The sequence below is a fragment of the Enhydra lutris genome, unplaced genomic scaffold (assembly GCF_002288905.1).
Source record: "Enhydra lutris kenyoni isolate GAN:26980312 unplaced genomic scaffold, ASM228890v2 scaffoldscaffold54, whole genome shotgun sequence".
Taxonomy (NCBI): Eukaryota; Metazoa; Chordata; class Mammalia; order Carnivora; family Mustelidae; genus Enhydra; species Enhydra lutris.
Genome location: NW_019154138.1, coordinates 8,033,338 through 8,055,948, shown reverse-complemented (window position 1 = coordinate 8,055,948; position 22,611 = coordinate 8,033,338). Strand labels below are relative to the sequence as shown.

The window sequence follows — 22,611 nt, the reverse complement described above, 5'->3', positions numbered from 1 at the left end:
TGCCATTTGGTATTACTGACAACCTCTACATGGCTTAATGCCTAAGTTATAAAACAAAGTAAAAAGACAGTATCCTCGTGACTTAAATTCCATGTCCCATCACTTGGAACGTGGACCCCCACTCAGGATTCTGAATTATATAGCAAACTCCACGTTCTCATTACACAATCTATGGATGCAACTGAAAAATGAAATTAAGAGTCTGCCCCACCCTTCTGACCCTCTCTCTTCAAAGGCAACCTGAGAGCATCACCAAAACCAACTCAATTCTGCATTGAGGTGTCCACTCTGCGCCATTCCTAGAATCTGAGAATGGTTCTGGAATCCACCTTCAGAGTCTTAAAAATCTGGTCAGAATTTTCGGGAAGATCGAATTACTCCCCCACCCCCTGCCTGCTGCTGCAACTCCAACCAGAAGACTGCCTTGTTCATGATGATATGAGCGGCCTCCCACATAGGATTTCCCCAGGCCTTCCGCGTGCACAAGGATTCGCAAAGTGAGGGCTTCTGCTTTGACAGAACATAGTCTTCCAGGAGCTAGAGCTAGGACTCCATCAACTGCAGGAGCTCCTTCTGTGAGGAAGGGAAGCCTACCAACCGCCTGGGCAGAGTCAGCATTGAAAGGAATAAGAGAGAGAACAATATGCAAATCTAGTCAGCCAAGGGCAGCTAAGGGCGGAAGTTCCCAGAAGTTAGCAGTACTTCCTGGTATTCAGGGCTGGATCTGAGAGCCAGGTGGACAATGTGTAAAAGACCAGCGCTCATTTTCGGGGGTGGGTTTAACTTCCAACCTCTGTACAGCTGGGGTCCCTAGACTAGACATTAGAAAGAAAAGGGAAGGCCAAATGTCCGGTTCCAAGGCTGCGTGTTGAAAGACTTACCTCAACTTCCACCTTTGTGAAGGGCTGGCAGAAAGTAAGCATACAAAGCTGAATGCTGAAGAGAAAAAAAGAGCAGGCCATGTTTATGTGGTAAGGCAAGTATCAACTAGTATTATTACTCAACGATCCTTTCTTTGTACACGAGCACCGTCATGTCACACTTCATATATATTCCGCATTTATGCATGTCACCGGGCCGCTGTAGCACGGGCTTGAACAAGTGTTCGTGATGTTCAAAAGTCAAATCACTAAATGCAATACCAAATACGTCCTTGTGAGTCAGAGCTGCGGCTCAGCACGCTAACCCCCAAATTTGAGGTCTCCTTGACAACTCGGACTTGTAGGCCTAAGACCCTAGAGGAACTACCGAAGCCACATTTTAAGGTACGTGACTGTGTTTACAGGACAACTCCTGAGTAGAACATTACATTTCTAAACTCTTTTCTGATATGAAAAAGAAAAAGAAAAAAGAAATCAGAGGGCCTTTCCCTAACAGCAGAAACTTTATCATAATTTCCCAATTAATATATTGTCAATGTTTTAGTTATGGAGAAATTTTCTTTCACTGCAAAGCTAGACAAAAGACAAAGGCTTTAAAGTGATTATAACCAACCCTCTCAAGGAACATTTCTGGGACAGTTGTTTCTATGTGTGGCTTCCTAATACATATTTAAACTATTGGGATGGGACATCAATGGGATTTTTATTTCACCTCATTTAGACAGATGAGGTGGCTGAATGGCTTCATCTACATGTTTAAGAAAACAGCCAACCTGTTTTTGCTCTTAAGAAACTAAAATTGGGGCACCTGGGTGGCTCAGTTGGTGAAGCATCTTACTTTATTTTTTTAATTTTTAAATTTTTTTATAAACATATAATGTATTATTAGCCCCAGGGGTACAGGTGAATCGCCAGGTTTACATACTTCACAACACTCACCTTAGCACATACCCTCCCCAATGTCCATAACCCCACCACCCTCTCCCTACCCTCCTACCCCCAGCAATTCTCAGTTTGTTTTGTGAGATTAAGAGTCTCTTATGATTTGTCTCCCTCCTGATCCCATCTTGTTTCATTTATTCTTTTCCTACCCCCAAACCCCCCACATTGCATCGCTACTTCCTCATATCAGGGAGATCATATGAGAGTTGTCTTTCTCTGATTGATTTATTTCGCAAAGCATAATACCCTCTAGTTCCATTCACGTCGCAAATGGCAAGATTTCATTTCTTTTGATGGTTGCATAGTATTCCATTGTATATATATACCACATCTTCTTTATCCATTCATCTGTTGATGGACATCTAGGTTCTTTCCATGGTTTGGCTATTGTGGACATTGCTGCTATAAACATTCGGGTGCACGTGCCCCTTTGGATCACTACGTTTGTATCTTTAGGGTAAATACCCAGTAGTGCAATTGCTGGGTCATAGGGTAGCTCTATTTTCAATTTTTTGAGGAAGCTCCATGCTGTTTTCCAGAGTGGCTGCACCAGCTTGCATTCCCACCAACAGTGTAGGAGGGTTCCCCTTTCTCCGCATCCTCGCCAGCATCTGTCATTTCCTGACTTGTTAATTTTAGCCATTCTGACTGGTGTGAGGTGGTATCTCATTGTGGTTTTGATTTGTATTTCCCTGAAGGAATCTAACTCTTGATTTTGGCTCAGATCACGATCTCAGGTTCCTGAGACGGAGCCCTATGTTAGGCTCTCCACTCAGTGGGGAGCCTGTTTGAGATTCTCTCTCTCCCTTTGCCTCTCCCCACTCCTGTGCTCTATCATCTCTCCCTTTAAAAAAAAAAAAAAAAAGAAAGAAACTAAAATATGATTTATCTATAAAAAATTACTTGAAGGACTTACTTCAGACAAGAAATTTAGAAATTTAAACAAGGAATTTAGTTAAAAGAAGGAATTTAGGTAGATGTACCAATTCTATATATAATTCTAAATTGTGAATGTAAGTATCAGTTCTCAAATTTTCCATCTGAGAGGAAAAAGATCTTTTACTATCAACCACAAGCAAGCAAAATCAATCCACATTATTTACCATGAAGTAAATTATTCTTGAATTATCTAAATTGAGATTTGGAATTTAGCGATTCAAACAGATAAATCTGTTTGGAAAATTCTGACTGCTGTAAGAAAGAAAGAAAGACAAAGATAGGAAGGAAGGAAGGAAGGAAGGAAGGGTGGGTGGGAGCGATGGGGGGCAGGGATGGAGGAAGAAAGAAAGGAGTCAGGCATAAGACCTCATTAAACCTGTGTTGTCTACACTACACACAAACCAAACACCTCTTGGACCCACACAAAAAAGCTTTTCCATAGCTTCCCCTTCTCTAAGTGTACTCCCTAAGTTTACTATCCCTCTCCCTTAGGCTATTTGCCTTAGTATAGACTCTCTTCCTTAGAATCTCAGTCTAGACTTGCCCTTAGAGCGAAGGCAACTGAAGAAACGGACTTGACAGAAACAGCACAGTGTTAAATACGCCATGAAGACCACTGGAAGATAGAAGTGGAAATGAGAGTCACCCCGGGCAGGTGCAATGTGGCATCTGGACAAAAGAAAATCGTGCCTTTTGAGGATTTTGTCTTTATCGGTCCTAAGAAATCTTCACCTCTGGGAAAATGTTTTCCTTCTCTTTTTTGATTTCCCTCTTCTATTTTCTTTTTCCCTTTATCACACACATCCCAGGTTAGAAGCCTGGATTAACCCAGCCACTCCATTTTCTAGCCTGATTCCCCTTCCAGGAAGGCTTTCCTGTATTTGTGCTGCCACACAAGTTACACGAGGCACACTGACCACGCAGGTCACTGTCGCTATAAGGAGCTTAAACTGTAAAGGCCACGAAAATAACACACCTCAGGACACATACCTCAGGACACCCAGATTTTAGGCGCTCCCTTTTCTATAATGCTCTCGTACGATTTGCTCCTCCTCACTGGCCCTTATCTAAAAAGCTGAAAACCAGGAACTCAAGACCAACAGCGACACGAAACCTGTATTCTGGCCAAAGGAATAAACCGATTTCCAGAGAAGTTAAAGATCACATAACACCTAGATGTCCTTCACAATCGATGGTCTTTATTTCGAGTGTCACTTACTTTGACTATGAAGGACCCAACCGTAATAGGAACATATGTGCCTCACGTGTTAATAACCACTAATGCATGTAACTGGCCTGTCAGTTACCTACTCTGATTTAAACTTATTATTTCAGTGCAATTCACACATGGAGAAAATTGGTATGCAGTTAAAAAAAAAAAAATCAGACTTTCATATGTTGTTGGGATGATCTAAGGAAGTCACAAGGTACTTGAAGGCAAATGAGGATTCCCTTTAAATATGTCCAAGTGGTTGTCTGTGCATCAACAATGTTATATAAACTCTGTGTTCAGTATCAAAAGGCATTGCTGGGGAAGGCCCAAGGCAAAGCCCTCCAATCCAGGCATTTTATCCAAGGTTCTCACCACAGTGTGGATGGGCTCGGACTTAATCCAGGGGGAACTCGATCAAAGGTCTTGAGGGAAAGTAAGATTCTACATGTTCTGTTCTTTCTAAAGGCCTGTTTCACTTCAGCTGGCTTACTGGTGAGCTGTTTCTCTCCTCTCTTAAATGTTTATAGAAATTGCTGATCCCCATGCTTTTAGAATCCAAGAACGGAACTGAAAGCTTAGCTATTTTCTCAGCTCAGATCAGACACATCACGGCTATTTCAGGCCCTATGACGCAATGGCTCTGGACTGCTTAAACCGATAGAGTAAAACAACAATGGAGACACCAGCTAACATGTCAAGCCAGCAACGGAAATAAAACTACAAGATTAAAGCTAAGTAGGATGCAAACCAGGTCACTGGACTGGTTCTTAAGAATTGGTAGATACGCGCGTGAGACCCATAAGACATGGCAGACAGAATTCTGCACATGGGAGGGACTGGGGGTTTAATGGGCAAGAGAGTGATGCTCTCTACAGAGACTTCTCGGTGACAAGATTTTAGAAGCTGATTAGAAATCTTTACTTTTAGGGGCACCTGGGTGGCTCAGTCGGTTGGGAGTCTGACTCTTGGTTTCAGCTCAAGTCCTGTTCTCAGGGTTGTGAGATCGAGCCCTGCGTCAGGCTCCGGCTCTAGCTCAGTGGGTGGAGTCTACTTGTCCCTCTCCCTATCCCTCGGTTCCACACACACTCTCTCTCTCAAATAAATACATAAACAAATAAAAGCTTAAAAAAAGAGAAATCTTTCCTTTTACAAAAAAAACAAGGCTTATTTAAAAAAAAGGAATAAATGATCTTTTTTTTTCTTCACTTGAATAAAATTCAAATAAACCAATAATAAAGAGAAGTGACTTACAATGTATATCCTTGCCACGTCCAAGTCACGGTATCCTACAATAACAGAAATATTTAGACTGTTAGTTCAGTGAAAAAATGCCACATAAAAGCCAAATCTTTAAAAAAAAATCTTATTTTAATATTGGTATTCACATACTTTCCTTCTGAATTAAAAGCAGTATGTTGAAGTGTAAAATGAGACTATTATCAGCAGGGCATTACTCTGTGAATTCTTGGATTATATATCGACATACCAAAATCCGTTTTCCATATGTAACCACCTATCTTTTTGTGGAATTAAGTTGCTCTTAATTTTTAATAAAACTATGTGCATGTTAGCTATCTTTCTCCTAATATGAACATAGCTAGGTAATTAATTTGCTAACAAAACCCAGAATATAACCGTTCTCAACCAAAGGCGGTCGGGGGGGCAGGTATTTGGGAGAACAGATTAAAGTAATACATAGTGAAAGAATTTCAGTAGGTGTCAAATAGGCAGAAGTATAAGTAAATTTTGATGGATTCTAATTTTTTTAACCACGGATATCAAAAGTTTGAGAAGCCACTGAAAGAAAAGCCGACTTGAGCAAGAACTCTTGACCTTAAATAACACAGGTAGTTATTTACAGCCTGCCTTTTTATGTAAAGTCTCTAGTAGGGAAAGTTCCTCTAAAAACCAAAACAGATTCCAGAAAATCTTTCTTTAGGGAAATGGTGGCACCGTCCATATCCAGAGGACAACAGTGTACCTGGCTAGAGCAGAGAGACTGTCTTCTAAGCCAACTATGCACTTTCTGTAGGATGACAGATTCTTTCCCTATCTTCATATTTAAGTTACTTGCTAAGAGTCACATGGCTAGTAAGTATGGAGCCAGAAATGAAACACCAAGCCAACCCCAAATTTATCCTGCTACACCCGTTATCCTTTCAGCAATAACCACTGAATCAGGAAAATTCTCCTTTTGGGCTTAGTGAAAATCACAAACTATATGCAAGTCTTCTGCTACCCGGTCTAAGAAGACCTTGAATCTGAGACTTACTGGTACCATCACCTTGACAACAGAGTAGAAGCTAAGGAAATGCTCTCCTGGAGCTTAGTAACAGCAGAGACAGAATATAATATTGGTGTCCCCAAGTACGTGCCTATCTTGCAAACTTCTAAATCCTTCACATGGCAAGGGGAGTGGGGTCTGCCCATGTTCATCCATGGTATGTCTATTCAGGACTTTATTCAAAGATTAAAAGGGGTGCTAGAGAATTTGTCCTGTTGGGAACGTCTGAGATTTTTGCCACTGTAAAACACTGTGCTCACCAGCTTGTTTGGGTATCTGAGGAGGATCGGCTGCACCGGAACTCCAGGAATGAAGGCTCCTATAACCACAGTGAAATATTATAGCATCTTCCTTATAGGACTATACAGTTTACAGTGAAGAAAATTAATAATAAGCGATATACCTTTCCTTACTGGTTTAAGAGTACACATAAACTATTTGCTAAAGGTTGGTAAATCCCTGGTGTTTACCAAAACGAGAGCGTTCTAAAATTCAGAATTATGAAACCAAAATATTTATGTTATGCCCAAGTTGCTGAAAATATTTATTTACATCTCCACGTGTTCTCATTTTCCAAATACTCATTATTCAAAAAATAATTATTAAATTATTTTTATAATAAAAATATAAAAATTTTTTTATAAAAAATCATTATTCAAAAAAATAATACTCATTATTTTTTAAAAAAGTAATGACAAAGACAAGACCAAGAGAAACTGAGGAGAACAAATAAATAAATAAAATAAAAAAGCAAATACCTGGGAGCAAAGACTATCCCACTTACTAGAAGTGAGTTCTAACTTTGGCTCTGGGCATTCTAGCAGCTAATACAAAAACATGTTAAAGCATTACCAGTTACTAGGAAATTATGTATGAAATTACACATTACTATGAAATTAGTGACTTTATAATATTTTATAAAAAAAGGAGTAAAGCAAAGAATGCATCTGAAGGCTTTATAATGATCACCAAAATAGTTTTCTACTGGATAATGCAGGAACTGGAGTGCCTATAAGAGTATCCTTGGAGGAAAAGAAAAATCTGTCAGTGGTTTCTGTGTGTGTACATGTGTGTGCACGTACACAACTGGATACAATATCAAATATGGTTCACACGTACACACACACACACACACACACACACACACACACACACGCACAACAATCCAAGGAAGAAGGGGTTATGAAACCAAAACAGAAAGTAAAGGAGTGAGTTTTGAGGATTTGCAATGTTAAAAACTTTCTACTGGGAAACGCCAGCACAAACAAGCTGTTCTGTGTATTAGTATCAAATCATTTGAGAAATCGTCCATACTTTGTTATAGTACATAATTTAATTGATCTCACCTGGTTTAAAAGTAATCAAACAGGAACGATTAGTACAAGTACCTTCTGGGAAAACTAGTATCTTGGGAGAAAAGGAATACGTAGATTTAATATTTCAGTCTAATTAATAGATTACCTCTTTACTCATTCTTATGAATTCACAAAGAGCTGCTAATTCTTATAAAACAAAAGTGAAATAAAAGGCTAATATTTGATACTATCGAAAGTTAGAATTGGATTATCCAGTTTTCCTCTAAAAGCACTATTTTCTGACCATTGGGATAATTAGTAAATGGATTAAAGCTCTGAATAGAAAATACATTTAATAAATGTTTCTTAATGACGATGCTAATGATTTGGATAAACTTAAAAGAAGATGCAGGCCCTACGTCATGGCCAAAGAGGACATTAAACTCTTTCCTCTCCTGCTATCCATCCCTAACTGAATCATTACTACTTCCTTGTTTCTGTTTTCCCATTCAAGGATCTTCACTCCTACAACATACTGTTCAGGGATATTTGGAGGAGGGAAAAAGGAGAAAATACTTACAACAATGCTTTATGCTTACTTGGGTTAGTAGACATATGGAATACAATTCAGTATCTTTTTTGAGAAAGTATTTTTATCTTTTAACATAGTTTTTTCTGTTCTTCATGTGAAAGTCACACAGTGCAGTTAGTTTCCCCATTAAGTGAACAAGCTGGATTTTCTGAAGATTTTAGAATTTGGCAATGAGTGAATTGCGAAGTACATAAAATAAAAACAGAAAGTTCCTGTACCCACAGTAGTTAGTATGTGTAATTATTTGGTATTTTTTTAAACGATAATTAGAAAGGGAAAACTTTATCAGGCAAAAGTGCTACCATGATGGGTTATTTATAAAATAAAAATGATAAGTGTATGCAATTTCACCCCCCAGTTTAAAAACAAAAACAAGTTTCCTATTGTTTTCCTATTTCCTATTGTAACTGGTTACAATATCAAATATGGTTCCCTCAATGGAAACTCTATAGCTACTCTATTAATGAGTGGATACAGTGTAAATCATAACATCTCCGACCTGGAAGGGGGCATTAAAAGCCATCCAGTATGCCAATGCTTGAATTCTTTCTACAATATCCCCCCCAAGTGGTTGCTTAGTCAGTGCCTGAAAATTCTGGAAAAGGATTTCAGATCAGATCATCGTACATCTGGACAGAAAGTTCCTTGAGATGAGCGAGATGGGCTGAAATCTTACCAATTTGTTAACTTTGGCCTACCAGTCCTAGATAGAGTCCCTGGATCCAAAGAGAAAAACCGAACCCTTATTCCGAGTGCTGTTTCTTCCTGGTCACTTTTTTTTTTTTTTTTAATTTAGTTGACAGAGATCACAAGTAGGCAGAGAGGCAGGCAGAGAGAGAGGAGGAAGCAGGCTCTCTGCTGAGCAGAGAGCCCGATGCGGGACTTGATCCCAGGATCCTGGGATCATAACCTGAGCCGAAGGCAGAGGCTTTAACCCACTGAGCCACCCAGGCGCCCCTTCCTGGTCACTTTTTAAAAATCATTCCTCACATGCCCTGGTTTCTAAACCTCCTGGTGGGTTTAGAAACCCACATATTCCTCTTGGTATTTTAACATCTACTCATCATCATGGGTGGCCAGATCACTGCAGATCATGAGTCCTGCTAGAGTCCCCCGCTTATACCCAGGACAAGGTAGAGTGATACTGACCAGAATTACCCAGGAGGCTTCCTTTATCCAGAAAATATTGCCCGCCCCCCGCCAACTTTAAAAGGCATTCTAGGTGATAGGGTTAGTAAGATAGTCTGAAAGTCTGAAAAAGTTCTATAAGTGATTCTGATGTACCCCCTGAAGTGAAAAGCCCTGCCTAAATAAACTTTGGACAAGATTAAGATGATAATCGCTTTTAAAAAATAAATAAATAAACCTACCATATTATTGAGTAGAATTGAGCTTTGATATTTTGTTTTTAAGATAATAAATAAATTCAGGGGTAGAGAATTACTTTTTATGACATAAAGTAAAAATTGTTTCGAAGAGTTTGGAAGGTAAGAAAGAATGATATATTTAATCCCATGGAGTTTCTCACAGGAAAGAGGACTTTTTAATACTCACTCATTTGTTCTGTTTCTATTATCCTGAAGACACCCAGCACGGGTGTCCCCAGACGCTGCCATCTGTGGGTCCAAATGATTTACACATACGCAGTAAGTAAACTCGCAATATATCTAAACGGACATTTCCTGTGTTTTTACCTGTGGCCACTGCCCTCCTGATGTTGCTCGCCTTACTATTTCATTTATTGTGTTTTTTCGAGAGTCTGGATCCACCCGGGACACCAGCACTGGCTGCAGAGCTCGTAACAGTCCTTTAAGACAAACAAAAGGTCAGAGCCAAGTCTTTTTTTTTTTTTTTTTTTTTTTTTTTTTGGCTAAAGCTACCATAGCAATGATACTGGATAAATCATAAAACAATTTTCATGTAAAGTTAAAATATAGCAAATCAAAGAGAACTTTAAAAAAATCTGCTTTAATTCACAGCTTATGAGAAGGGTTTTTTTTTGTTTTGTTTTGTTTTGTTTTTATACGTACAGGATTTCATTGATATAACAGAAGTTAGCAGCAAGAATACGAAAGGAAACAAATGCAGTTTTCTCCCTGAAGGTCTTCTTCCTCAACTGACAATCAACCTTTGGAATATATACTACAAGATTATCTTGTTTTATTTTAGGAATAGCCTGACAACTGATTTTGTGAATTCAGAGTACACATGGATAGGGAGCAATTATTAATTTTATTCACATTTTCAGCACGCCAGTCTTCTAAGTGGGGAGCTTTCTCATACATGCATAATAAACCTCAGTTTACTGAAAATCTTTTTTTTTAACGTGTTTATTTATTTATTTATTTGACACAGAGAGAGAGAGAGACAGTGAGAGAGGGGACACAAGCCGGGGGAGTGGGAGAGAGAGAAGTAGGCTTCCCACTGAGCAGGGCATCCAATGCGGGGCTCGATTCCAGGACCCAGGACCCCAGGATCACAACATGAGCTGAAGGCAGATGCTTAAAGACTGAGCCACTCAAGTGCCCCAATTTATTGAAAATCTACTGTTAAATAGTTTTTCATGAAAATGCCATATTATACAAAGCAAGTTGGTTACACTGGAAAAAAAAAAAAGAGACAGAGAGAGGGGGGCGGAGAGAAGAGAGAGAAAGAGTGTGCATGTGTGTTTTTCTTAGCTGAGTGACAAAGTAGCAGGAACTATGCTATTTCTCCAGAGTGCCAAGGTAACATCAGGCAAATTCCACACCCACTCTCTCACCACTGGATGCTTGCAATAACCTTGGGACGACTGGGAGCGGTTGCTTAGAGACCTGCACCCTAGGGAGGGACCAAAGCATCTGGTGGGATACACATCTCACTGACTTCATTATTTTTTATGGCAGGAGGCACTTATCGTTCCACATCATAATTTTCAAAGAGTTTCACGTTGGTCCCTCATGGAGACTCTGGGGCAATAATAAGAAAACAGAGTTAAGAGGAAAAAGACTTCATGTGTCTATCAGCCTAATACCCCAAAGAGAAATTCGTGAAATAGCAAGTAACCAGTGTTTTCACAAATTCTTCAGTTACATTCTCTCTCTCGAAAAATCAAGCATGTTTGGGACTTGAAAGCTGGTCTTTCTAGCTAGATATACAAACACTAAGCAGTGATAGTACGGTGACAAAAATAAGAATTTGAAAGAATTCTAAGGGTACAGACAGGGAGGTCTCTAACCTTGACCATAAATTCCTTCCTTCCATATAGTTCCTCACTAGAAGTAAGGAATAGTTTTGAAGTATTTCATTATCTGAGAGTTTTTAAAAAGCCCACTGATAAATGATAGTTTGGCTTTTTTTTTTTTTTAAGGCAAACCATGAGCATGAAAATATCTATGTTGTCTTACAAGTACTTACTGCCAATCAGAGGAACCTGTGCATTCTCGTTTCGAGAGACCATTGAGGGCAACCCGGCTACGACACAAGCGATCCCATCAAAGAATGTGGAATGGGGGGCAGCGACAAAAATTGGGGCCTCCGTGGGTCTCGCCACCTTTCCCTTCACAGTAACTATGAACCCCATTGAAAAGAACATGGCATGACCCAGAATCTTCAAAACTGGTTGACTGATTTTCCTTTGGAAAGAAATACAAAAAAAAAAAAAAAAAGAAAAGAAAAAAAGAAAGAAAGAAAGGAAGAAAAGAAAAGACACAATTAGTCTTGCTAATCTCAGCTAACAGCAGGGCTTTGCTCTAAAACACAACACAAAAACCCAAACGTGTCAGAATACTTCATTTTAAAATATGAGCTAAGAATAGCTCGCAGTTATATGAAACATTCTTTCCGCCAGGCACTATTCGAAGGACTTTAGATTTCTTTAATCCTCAGCCCAATTTTATGAAATGGGTATTATTTATTAGCACCCTTATTTTGCAGCTGGGAAACTGAGGCAGAGAGAAGCGAAATTTCCCAAGGATGTATGGCTAATAAGTGACTCCACTGACAACACACATCCCCCACTGAGAAACCCACGTGAGTACAGTCCTTCAGAGCAGACACCTTGGGAACGTACATTTGGGTAATAAAGATGCTACTATCTCCCCCAAAGACTTTTGGAACTCTCATGCTGAATCTGTCCTCGGAGTAATTTTTTTTTTTTTAAAAGCCTTATTAACTAGACCATTATAATTCTTAGACATCATCAAATATTTTAAAAGGTAAATTCGCCATCTCAATTCCTTGGAACATAGATGCACTTAATTTCAGATATCGAACTGCTTCCTTTTTAAAAAGAATTTCTGTCTTTAGAAAATAATTCATCGAACTTGCCCAGGTGACCTGCGCTGGACACAGGAGACAAATAAGACCCAGTCTCGGTCCTTGAGAAGCTCAACTGAGCAGGGAGACAAAAACCCACTTCTAGAAATGCAAACACAGAATAGGCATCTGAGGTTGTGAATAAGCATACAGCTTTTCATGGAAAGCAAATCGTGTGTATTTCCCACAAGACATCTAATGGGAGCCTTAAAAAATAGGCTTCCTGTCTACCTCTCAACAGTCTTGCCAAATGCAGTGAGGGGCTAGGAAGGTCACTGAGGAAGTTTCTCCATAAGGAGAAAGTAAGACACAGAGAACCAAAGCACTTTTCCAGAGGGCATGGGGAAATGACTGTCTCTCTCCTTCTCGGTCTTTCCAGTTCAGATGTCCATTTACCTAAGAATAAAAAGCTCGCCCCATTAACCGAATCTCCACACCTCCTAGTTTTGATTTACAGCGATGTAAATTCTGACAATTGCATTTTAAAATATCCCATGTTCAAAGCTGTTGGACACTTCCATTCAAATGATTTCAAAAAGGCTAAAAGTTGGGTGCTGCATAATTAACGTCAATGTTACCCGTTTGAGGATAAGTAGAGATACTTGCTTAATTGGCAAAAATAGAACTTTCTGCCCCCCCTAACATTTATTAAATCTGTTTTCTGGATTCTTGGACTATTCCCTCCGTCATTATAGGGCTCCATAAGCCATCAATGATAGAAACCAAAGGGGTAATTGAGAGGGATGAGCACATCATGGAAAAAACAAAAAAACAAAAAACAAAACCCAAAAAACGAACCTCTCATAAAGTAATTTTTAGTGACATACAACCTTGAGCTCTAAAACAAAGCAGTGAAATTTGCAAGGATTGAGGTGGTATTAGTTCTCTGGGGACACTGCCAGCCTTGGATTCACTTCTGCTTCAAACCAGCCTTGGGCTGAATGTTGACATTTACTAGAACATGAACTGGATGGTGAATTGCATATTTTTAAAAGTTTCTAGAACAGTGGTTTTCAAAAATTTTTGGAGGACATTCTCCTTTGAGATTTGGATGGAAGGAATGGACCCTGCGTGCAAAGAAAAAAATGTGCACAATTTTAGAAAGTTCGACCGTGCCCTAAAACTCAGCGATGGCTTCCCATTCCAAGGAAATGCACATTTTAAAAGGCTTCACTCTCAGGATAAACCTAAGGCAACAAGTTGACTCTGCCCCAGGGGAGTGAACTTTGACCAGTAACTTTGTTAATTTGTGATAAGTCTATTCTCTAACACCCTCCTAATGAGATAATGCTGGAGAAGCAGTTCCATTCTGCTTCTACGCTGATGTTTTAAAAAGCTAGGCTCTACTGATTAAGAATTAAACTGTAATAATAATCACTGAAGTATTCAATACACTGTAACTGACCTGCCTAATTATGCCACTGCAGAAAATACGTAGTTACTATGGAGGGACAAAAGCAAATGTCAAGACTGAGGGAGAGCAGAAAAAGGTACTTTTCAGCTGTAGTAGTTTCAGGCCTACTACCTGGGTCTTCCAGAACAAGGGATCTATCGCTTTTCGGCAATAACTCAGAAAACAATATTTTAATAGTAGGAAATTAGAGCTTCATCAGATTATCCAGAGGTGCTCCGGAAGCAATTTCTCCAAACGATGAATTAATAACCGTTTCATCTGAGAAATGGGAAATAAATGGTGACTACTGTGTTGGCATCAGTAGCTAAAGCTATCGATCGATGACTGAACTATGGTAAACTCTTCTTTATTTGATTTACCTAACATTTAGACATTATTCTTTCTTACCTCCTCCAACCAGTTATTGGATGGGTCAGCTTTTCAGGACAGCATGCAGTTGAAATGGTGGCAAATGGCCAGGCGAGTAATACAATTAATGCGACCAACAAGGCACGGATTGGAAGCAGGATAATTCCAAGAAAGAAAATCTGAAAGCACAAAGTTAAAAAAAAAAAAAGTAGATGAAGGGACAGTATTTTAATGTTCTGGCTATCAACCAGAAACGCAGAAGAGCAAAGTTTTGTGTCATTCATGTGTTCATTGAAGGATGAATTGAATATTACCCCGCACCAGACATGAATCTCAGCTCAAAGAAAAATAATGTACATATTATATCCTGCTGTACACCACCTACAATATAGCAAAAGCAACAGTGAAGAAAACCAGGTACTATAAGAACACCTGATCTGTTTATTAAGGAAAGTGACTAGAGGATGTTGGGGAAACGCTGTATCTCACTACGCAGTCAGGGAAAGCTTCCTGGAGGAGTTGACGGCTGAATGGTCTTTAAAGACAAGCAGAAGCTAGCAAGGTAAGAGGGGAAATTGGTTTTTGAGAGCTATCAATAGAAGGAAGAGTGTTAATGAAGGTATTAGAGTGTGAACGAGTAAGTGCAGTATTTTATAGACCTGCCAGTCCTTTATAACTAACAACAATAAGAAGATGGAGAAGGAAAAAATAAAATAAAAAACAAGTAAGAATAAGAATGAAAATTAGTAAAAATGGCCAATAATACATGAATGCTTATTATATAGTGGGTGGAAGAAGCACTTGGCATATAGGGACCCATTTGATTCCTATAACCTTAGGCTGTTTTACATATGGGAAAAGAATGGCACAGAGGAACTTAGGTGACACTGCTTAAGATCATACTTACTAAGAAGCAACACCAGGGTTTGAACCCAGCTTGGTTACAAAGCCTTTGCTCTTAATCCTATACCATATTGACTTTTTTTTTCTAAAAGATTTAAAAAATTTATTTGTCAGAGAGAGGGAGAGAGAGAGAGCACACACAAGCAGGGGGAGCAGCAGAGGCAGAAGGAAAAGCAGGCTCCCTGCTGAGCAAGGGCCCAATGCGGGACTCAATCCCCGGACCCTGGGATCATGACCTGAGCCAAAGACAGATGCTTAATTGACTGAGCCACCCAGGCGTCCCACCATATTGACTTTTTTCATGCATGCTAAATCATCTTTCTATTAGCCAACCACACTATTCAAACAGCGCTGTCCTTCTGCTTTTCCTGGCCCTTAATGTGAATCTGGGCATCATCAGATAATTTATGAACACCAAAATGATCCTACTTTTCTGTCAGATGATTTAACATCTAATTTGATCTCTGTCAAATTATGTGTGTGCATGTGTGCGTGTTTGAAGTCAAAATTACATACAAGGAAATGCACAGCTCTTCAGTAGATAGCTTAGTGAGTTTTGATAAATGTGTACTCTAGTACCTACCACCACCGCAATCAAGACACAGACGATGTCTGCCCTCCAGTCATCTTGGGCTTCTTCCTACCCTCTTAAGTAACCGATGTGAGATTTCTATCACCAGAGATTAGTCAGCATCTGTCATTTCCTGACTTGTTAATTTTAGCCATTCTGACTGGTGTGAGGTGGTATCTCATTGTGGTTTTGATTTGTATTTCCCTGAAGGAATCTAACTCTTGATTTTGGCTCAGATCACGATCTCAGGTTCCTGAGACGGAGCCCTATGTTAGGCTCTCCACTCAGTGGGGAGTCTGTTTGAGATTCTCTCTCTCCCTTTGCCTCTCCCCACTCCTGTGCTCTATCATCTCTCCCTTTAAAAAAAAAAAAAAAAAGAAAGAAACTAAAATATGATTTATCTATAAAAAATTACTTGAAGGACTTACTTCAGACAAGAAATTTAGAAATTTAAACAAGGAATTTAGTTAAAAGAAGGAATTTAGGTAGATGTACCAATTCTATATATAATTCTAAATTGTGAATGTAAGTATCAGTTCTCAAATTTTCCATCTGAGAGGAAAAAGATCTTTTACTATCAACCACAAGCAAGCAAAATCAATCCACATTATTTACCATGAAGTAAATTATTCTTGAATTATCTAAATTGAGATTTGGAATTTAGCGATTCAAACAGATAAATCTGTTTGGAAAATTCTGACTGCTGTAAGAAAGAAAGAAAGACAAAGATAGGAAGGAAGGAAGGAAGGAAGGAAGGGTGGGTGGGAGCGATGGGGGGCAGGGATGGAGGAAGAAAGAAAGGAGTCAGGCATAAGACCTCATTAAACCTGTGTTGTCTACACTACACACAAACCAAACACCTCTTGGACCCACACAAAAAAGCTTTTCCATAGCTTCCCCTTCTCTAAGTGTACTCCCTAAGTTTACTATCCCTCTCCCTTAGGCTATTTGCCTTAGTATAGACTCTCTTCCTTAGAATCTCAGTCTAGACTTGCCCTTAGAGCGAAGGCAACTGAAGAAACGGACTTGACAGAAACAGCACAGTGTTAAATACGCCATGAAGACCACTGGAAGATAGAAGTGGAAATGAGAGTCACCCCGGGCAGGTGCAATGTGGCATCTGGACAAAAGAAAATCGTGCCTTTTGAGGATTTTGTCTTTATCGGTCCTAAGAAATCTTCACCTCTGGGAAAATGTTTTCCTTCTCTTTTTTGATTTCCCTCTTCTATTTTCTTTTTCCCTTTATCACACACATCCCAGGTTAGAAGCCTGGATTAACCCAGCCACTCCATTTTCTAGCCTGATTCCCCTTCCAGGAAGGCTTTCCTGTATTTGTGCTGCCACACAAGTTACACGAGGCACACTGACCACGCAGGTCACTGTCGCTATAAGGAGCTTAAACTGTAAAGGCCACGAAAATAACACACCTCAGGACACATACCTCAGGACACCCAGATTTTAGGCGCTCCCTTTTCTATAATGCTCTCGTACGATTTGCTCCTCCTCACTGGCCCTTATCTAAAAAGCTGAAAACCAGGAACTCAAGACCAACAGCGACACGAAACCTGTATTCTGGCCAAAGGAATAAACCGATTTCCAGAGAAGTTAAAGATCACATAACACCTAGATGTCCTTCACAATCGATGGTCTTTATTTCGAGTGTCACTTACTTTGACTATGAAGGACCCAACCGTAATAGGAACATATGTGCCTCACGTGTTAATAACCACTAATGCATGTAACTGGCCTGTCAGTTACCTACTCTGATTTAAACTTATTATTTCAGTGCAATTCACACATGGAGAAAATTGGTATGCAGTTAAAAAAAAAAAAATCAGACTTTCATATGTTGTTGGGATGATCTAAGGAAGTCACAAGGTACTTGAAGGCAAATGAGGATTCCCTTTAAATATGTCCAAGTGGTTGTCTGTGCATCAACAATGTTATATAAACTCTGTGTTCAGTATCAAAAGGCATTGCTGGGGAAGGCCCAAGGCAAAGCCCTCCAATCCAGGCATTTTATCCAAGGTTCTCACCACAGTGTGGATGGGCTCGGACTTAATCCAGGGGGAACTCGATCAAAGGTCTTGAGGGAAAGTAAGATTCTACATGTTCTGTTCTTTCTAAAGGCCTGTTTCACTTCAGCTGGCTTACTGGTGAGCTGTTTCTCTCCTCTCTTAAATGTTTATAGAAATTGCTGATCCCCATGCTTTTAGAATCCAAGAACGGAACTGAAAGCTTAGCTATTTTCTCAGCTCAGATCAGACACATCACGGCTATTTCAGGCCCTATGACGCAATGGCTCTGGACTGCTTAAACCGATAGAGTAAAACAACAATGGAGACACCAGCTAACATGTCAAGCCAGCAACGGAAATAAAACTACAAGATTAAAGCTAAGTAGGATGCAAACCAGGTCACTGGACTGGTTCTTAAGAATTGGTAGATACGCGCGTGAGACCCATAAGACATGGCAGACAGAATTCTGCACATGGGAGGGACTGGGGGTTTAATGGGCAAGAGAGTGATGCTCTCTACAGAGACTTCTCGGTGACAAGATTTTAGAAGCTGATTAGAAATCTTTACTTTTAGGGGCACCTGGGTGGCTCAGTCGGTTGGGAGTCTGACTCTTGGTTTCAGCTCAAGTCCTGTTCTCAGGGTTGTGAGATCGAGCCCTGCGTCAGGCTCCGGCTCTAGCTCAGTGGGTGGAGTCTACTTGTCCCTCTCCCTATCCCTCGGTTCCACACACACTCTCTCTCTCAAATAAATACATAAACAAATAAAAGCTTAAAAAAAGAGAAATCTTTCCTTTTACAAAAAAAACAAGGCTTATTTAAAAAAAAGGAATAAATGATCTTTTTTTTTCTTCACTTGAATAAAATTCAAATAAACCAATAATAAAGAGAAGTGACTTACAATGTATATCCTTGCCACGTCCAAGTCACGGTATCCTACAATAACAGAAATATTTAGACTGTTAGTTCAGTGAAAAAATGCCACATAAAAGCCAAATCTTTAAAAAAAAATCTTATTTTAATATTGGTATTCACATACTTTCCTTCTGAATTAAAAGCAGTATGTTGAAGTGTAAAATGAGACTATTATCAGCAGGGCATTACTCTGTGAATTCTTGGATTATATATCGACATACCAAAATCCGTTTTCCATATGTAACCACCTATCTTTTTGTGGAATTAAGTTGCTCTTAATTTTTAATAAAACTATGTGCATGTTAGCTATCTTTCTCCTAATATGAACATAGCTAGGTAATTAATTTGCTAACAAAACCCAGAATATAACCGTTCTCAACCAAAGGCGGTCGGGGGGGCAGGTATTTGGGAGAACAGATTAAAGTAATACATAGTGAAAGAATTTCAGTAGGTGTCAAATAGGCAGAAGTATAAGTAAATTTTGATGGATTCTAATTTTTTTAACCACGGATATCAAAAGTTTGAGAAGCCACTGAAAGAAAAGCCGACTTGAGCAAGAACTCTTGACCTTAAATAACACAGGTAGTTATTTACAGCCTGCCTTTTTATGTAAAGTCTCTAGTAGGGAAAGTTCCTCTAAAAACCAAAACAGATTCCAGAAAATCTTTCTTTAGGGAAATGGTGGCACCGTCCATATCCAGAGGACAACAGTGTACCTGGCTAGAGCAGAGAGACTGTCTTCTAAGCCAACTATGCACTTTCTGTAGGATGACAGATTCTTTCCCTATCTTCATATTTAAGTTACTTGCTAAGAGTCACATGGCTAGTAAGTATGGAGCCAGAAATGAAACACCAAGCCAACCCCAAATTTATCCTGCTACACCCGTTATCCTTTCAGCAATAACCACTGAATCAGGAAAATTCTCCTTTTGGGCTTAGTGAAAATCACAAACTATATGCAAGTCTTCTGCTACCCGGTCTAAGAAGACCTTGAATCTGAGACTTACTGGTACCATCACCTTGACAACAGAGTAGAAGCTAAGGAAATGCTCTCCTGGAGCTTAGTAACAGCAGAGACAGAATATAATATTGGTGTCCCCAAGTACGTGCCTATCTTGCAAACTTCTAAATCCTTCACATGGCAAGGGGAGTGGGGTCTGCCCATGTTCATCCATGGTATGTCTATTCAGGACTTTATTCAAAGATTAAAAGGGGTGCTAGAGAATTTGTCCTGTTGGGAACGTCTGAGATTTTTGCCACTGTAAAACACTGTGCTCACCAGCTTGTTTGGGTATCTGAGGAGGATCGGCTGCACCGGAACTCCAGGAATGAAGGCTCCTATAACCACAGTGAAATATTATAGCATCTTCCTTATAGGACTATACAGTTTACAGTGAAGAAAATTAATAATAAGCGATATACCTTTCCTTACTGGTTTAAGAGTACACATAAACTATTTGCTAAAGGTTGGTAAATCCCTGGTGTTTACCAAAACGAGAGCGTTCTAAAATTCAGAATTATGAAACCAAAATATTTATGTTATGCCCAAGTTGCTGAAAATATTTATTTACATCTCCACGTGTTCTCATTTTCCAAATACTCATTATTCAAAAAATAATTATTAAATTATTTTTATAATAAAAATATAAAAATTTTTTTATAAAAAATCATTATTCAAAAAAATAATACTCATTATTTTTTAAAAAAGTAATGACAAAGACAAGACCAAGAGAAACTGAGGAGAACAAATAAATAAATAAAATAAAAAAGCAAATACCTGGGAGCAAAGACTATCCCACTTACTAGAAGTGAGTTCTAACTTTGGCTCTGGGCATTCTAGCAGCTAATACAAAAACATGTTAAAGCATTACCAGTTACTAGGAAATTATGTATGAAATTACACATTACTATGAAATTAGTGACTTTATAATATTTTATAAAAAAAGGAGTAAAGCAAAGAATGCATCTGAAGGCTTTATAATGATCACCAAAATAGTTTTCTACTGGATAATGCAGGAACTGGAGTGCCTATAAGAGTATCCTTGGAGGAAAAGAAAAATCTGTCAGTGGTTTCTGTGTGTGTACATGTGTGTGCACGTACACAACTGGATACAATATCAAATATGGTTCACACGTACACACACACACACACACACACACACACACGCACAACAATCCAAGGAAGAAGGGGTTATGAAACCAAAACAGAAAGTAAAGGAGTGAGTTTTGAGGATTTGCAATGTTAAAAACTTTCTACTGGGAAACGCCAGCACAAACAAGCTGTTCTGTGTATTAGTATCAAATCATTTGAGAAATCGTCCATACTTTGTTATAGTACATAATTTAATTGATCTCACCTGGTTTAAAAGTAATCAAACAGGAACGATTAGTACAAGTACCTTCTGGGAAAACTAGTATCTTGGGAGAAAAGGAATACGTAGATTTAATATTTCAGTCTAATTAATAGATTACCTCTTTACTCATTCTTATGAATTCACAAAGAGCTGCTAATTCTTATAAAACAAAAGTGAAATAAAAGGCTAATATTTGATACTATCGAAAGTTAGAATTGGATTATCCAGTTTTCCTCTAAAAGCACTATTTTCTGACCATTGGGATAATTAGTAAATGGATTAAAGCTCTGAATAGAAAATACATTTAATAAATGTTTCTTAATGACGATGCTAATGATTTGGATAAACTTAAAAGAAGATGCAGGCCCTACGTCATGGCCAAAGAGGACATTAAACTCTTTCCTCTCCTGCTATCCATCCTTAACTGAATCATTACTACTTCCTTGTTTCTGTTTTCCCATTCAAGGATCTTCACTCCTACAACATACTGTTCAGGGATATTTGGAGGAGGGAAAAAGGAGAAAATACTTACAACAATGCTTTATGCTTACTTGGGTTAGTAGACATATGGAATACAATTCAGTATCTTTTTTGAGAAAGTATTTTTATCTTTTAACATAGTTTTTTCTGTTCTTCATGTGAAAGTCACACAGTGCAGTTAGTTTCCCCATTAAGTGAACAAGCTGGATTTTCTGAAGATTTTAGAATTTGGCAATGAGTGAATTGCGAAGTACATAAAATAAAAACAGAAAGTTCCTGTACCCACAGTAGTTAGTATGTGTAATTATTTGGTATTTTTTTAAACGATAATTAGAAAGGGAAAACTTTATCAGGCAAAAGTGCTACCATGATGGGTTATTTATAAAATAAAAATGATAAGTGTATGCAATTTCACCCCCCAGTTTAAAAACAAAAACAAGTTTCCTATTGTTTTCCTATTTCCTATTGTAACTGGTTACAATATCAAATATGGTTCCCTCAATGGAAACTCTATAGCTACTCTATTAATGAGTGGATACAGTGTAAATCATAACATCTCCGACCTGGAAGGGGGCATTAAAAGCCATCCAGTATGCCAATGCTTGAATTCTTTCTACAATATCCCCCCCAAGTGGTTGCTTAGTCAGTGCCTGAAAATTCTGGAAAAGGATTTCAGATCAGATCATCGTACATCTGGACAGAAAGTTCCTTGAGATGAGCGAGATGGGCTGAAATCTTACCAATTTGTTAACTTTGGCCTACCAGTCCTAGATAGAGTCCCTGGATCCAAAGAGAAAAACCGAACCCTTATTCCGAGTGCTGTTTCTTCCTGGTCACTTTTTTTTTTTTTTTTAATTTAGTTGACAGAGATCACAAGTAGGCAGAGAGGCAGGCAGAGAGAGAGGAGGAAGCAGGCTCTCTGCTGAGCAGAGAGCCCGATGCGGGACTTGATCCCAGGATCCTGGGATCATAACCTGAGCCGAAGGCAGAGGCTTTAACCCACTGAGCCACCCAGGCGCCCCTTCCTGGTCACTTTTTAAAAATCATTCCTCACATGCCCTGGTTTCTAAACCTCCTGGTGGGTTTAGAAACCCACATATTCCTCTTGGTATTTTAACATCTACTCATCATCATGGGTGGCCAGATCACTGCAGATCATGAGTCCTGCTA

General features: G+C 39.0%; 1 protein-coding gene across 1 annotated transcript in view; it reads right to left on the bottom strand.

Annotated features, from left to right (window-relative positions):
- Positions 1 to 22,611, bottom strand: part of LOC111157357 (lysophosphatidylcholine acyltransferase 2) — a 79,555-nt gene that overhangs the window by 41,672 nt on the left and 15,272 nt on the right. Inside the window, exons 5-8 of the mRNA XM_022518700.1 lie at positions 20,965 to 21,025; positions 19,887 to 19,945; positions 18,594 to 18,628; positions 882 to 936 (exon numbers count right to left, since the gene is read on the bottom strand). Of these exons, the coding sequence (XP_022374408.1) occupies positions 882 to 936; positions 18,594 to 18,628; positions 19,887 to 19,945; positions 20,965 to 21,025 (210 nt within the window). The remainder of the gene's footprint in view (positions 1 to 881; positions 937 to 18,593; positions 18,629 to 19,886; positions 19,946 to 20,964; positions 21,026 to 22,611) is intronic.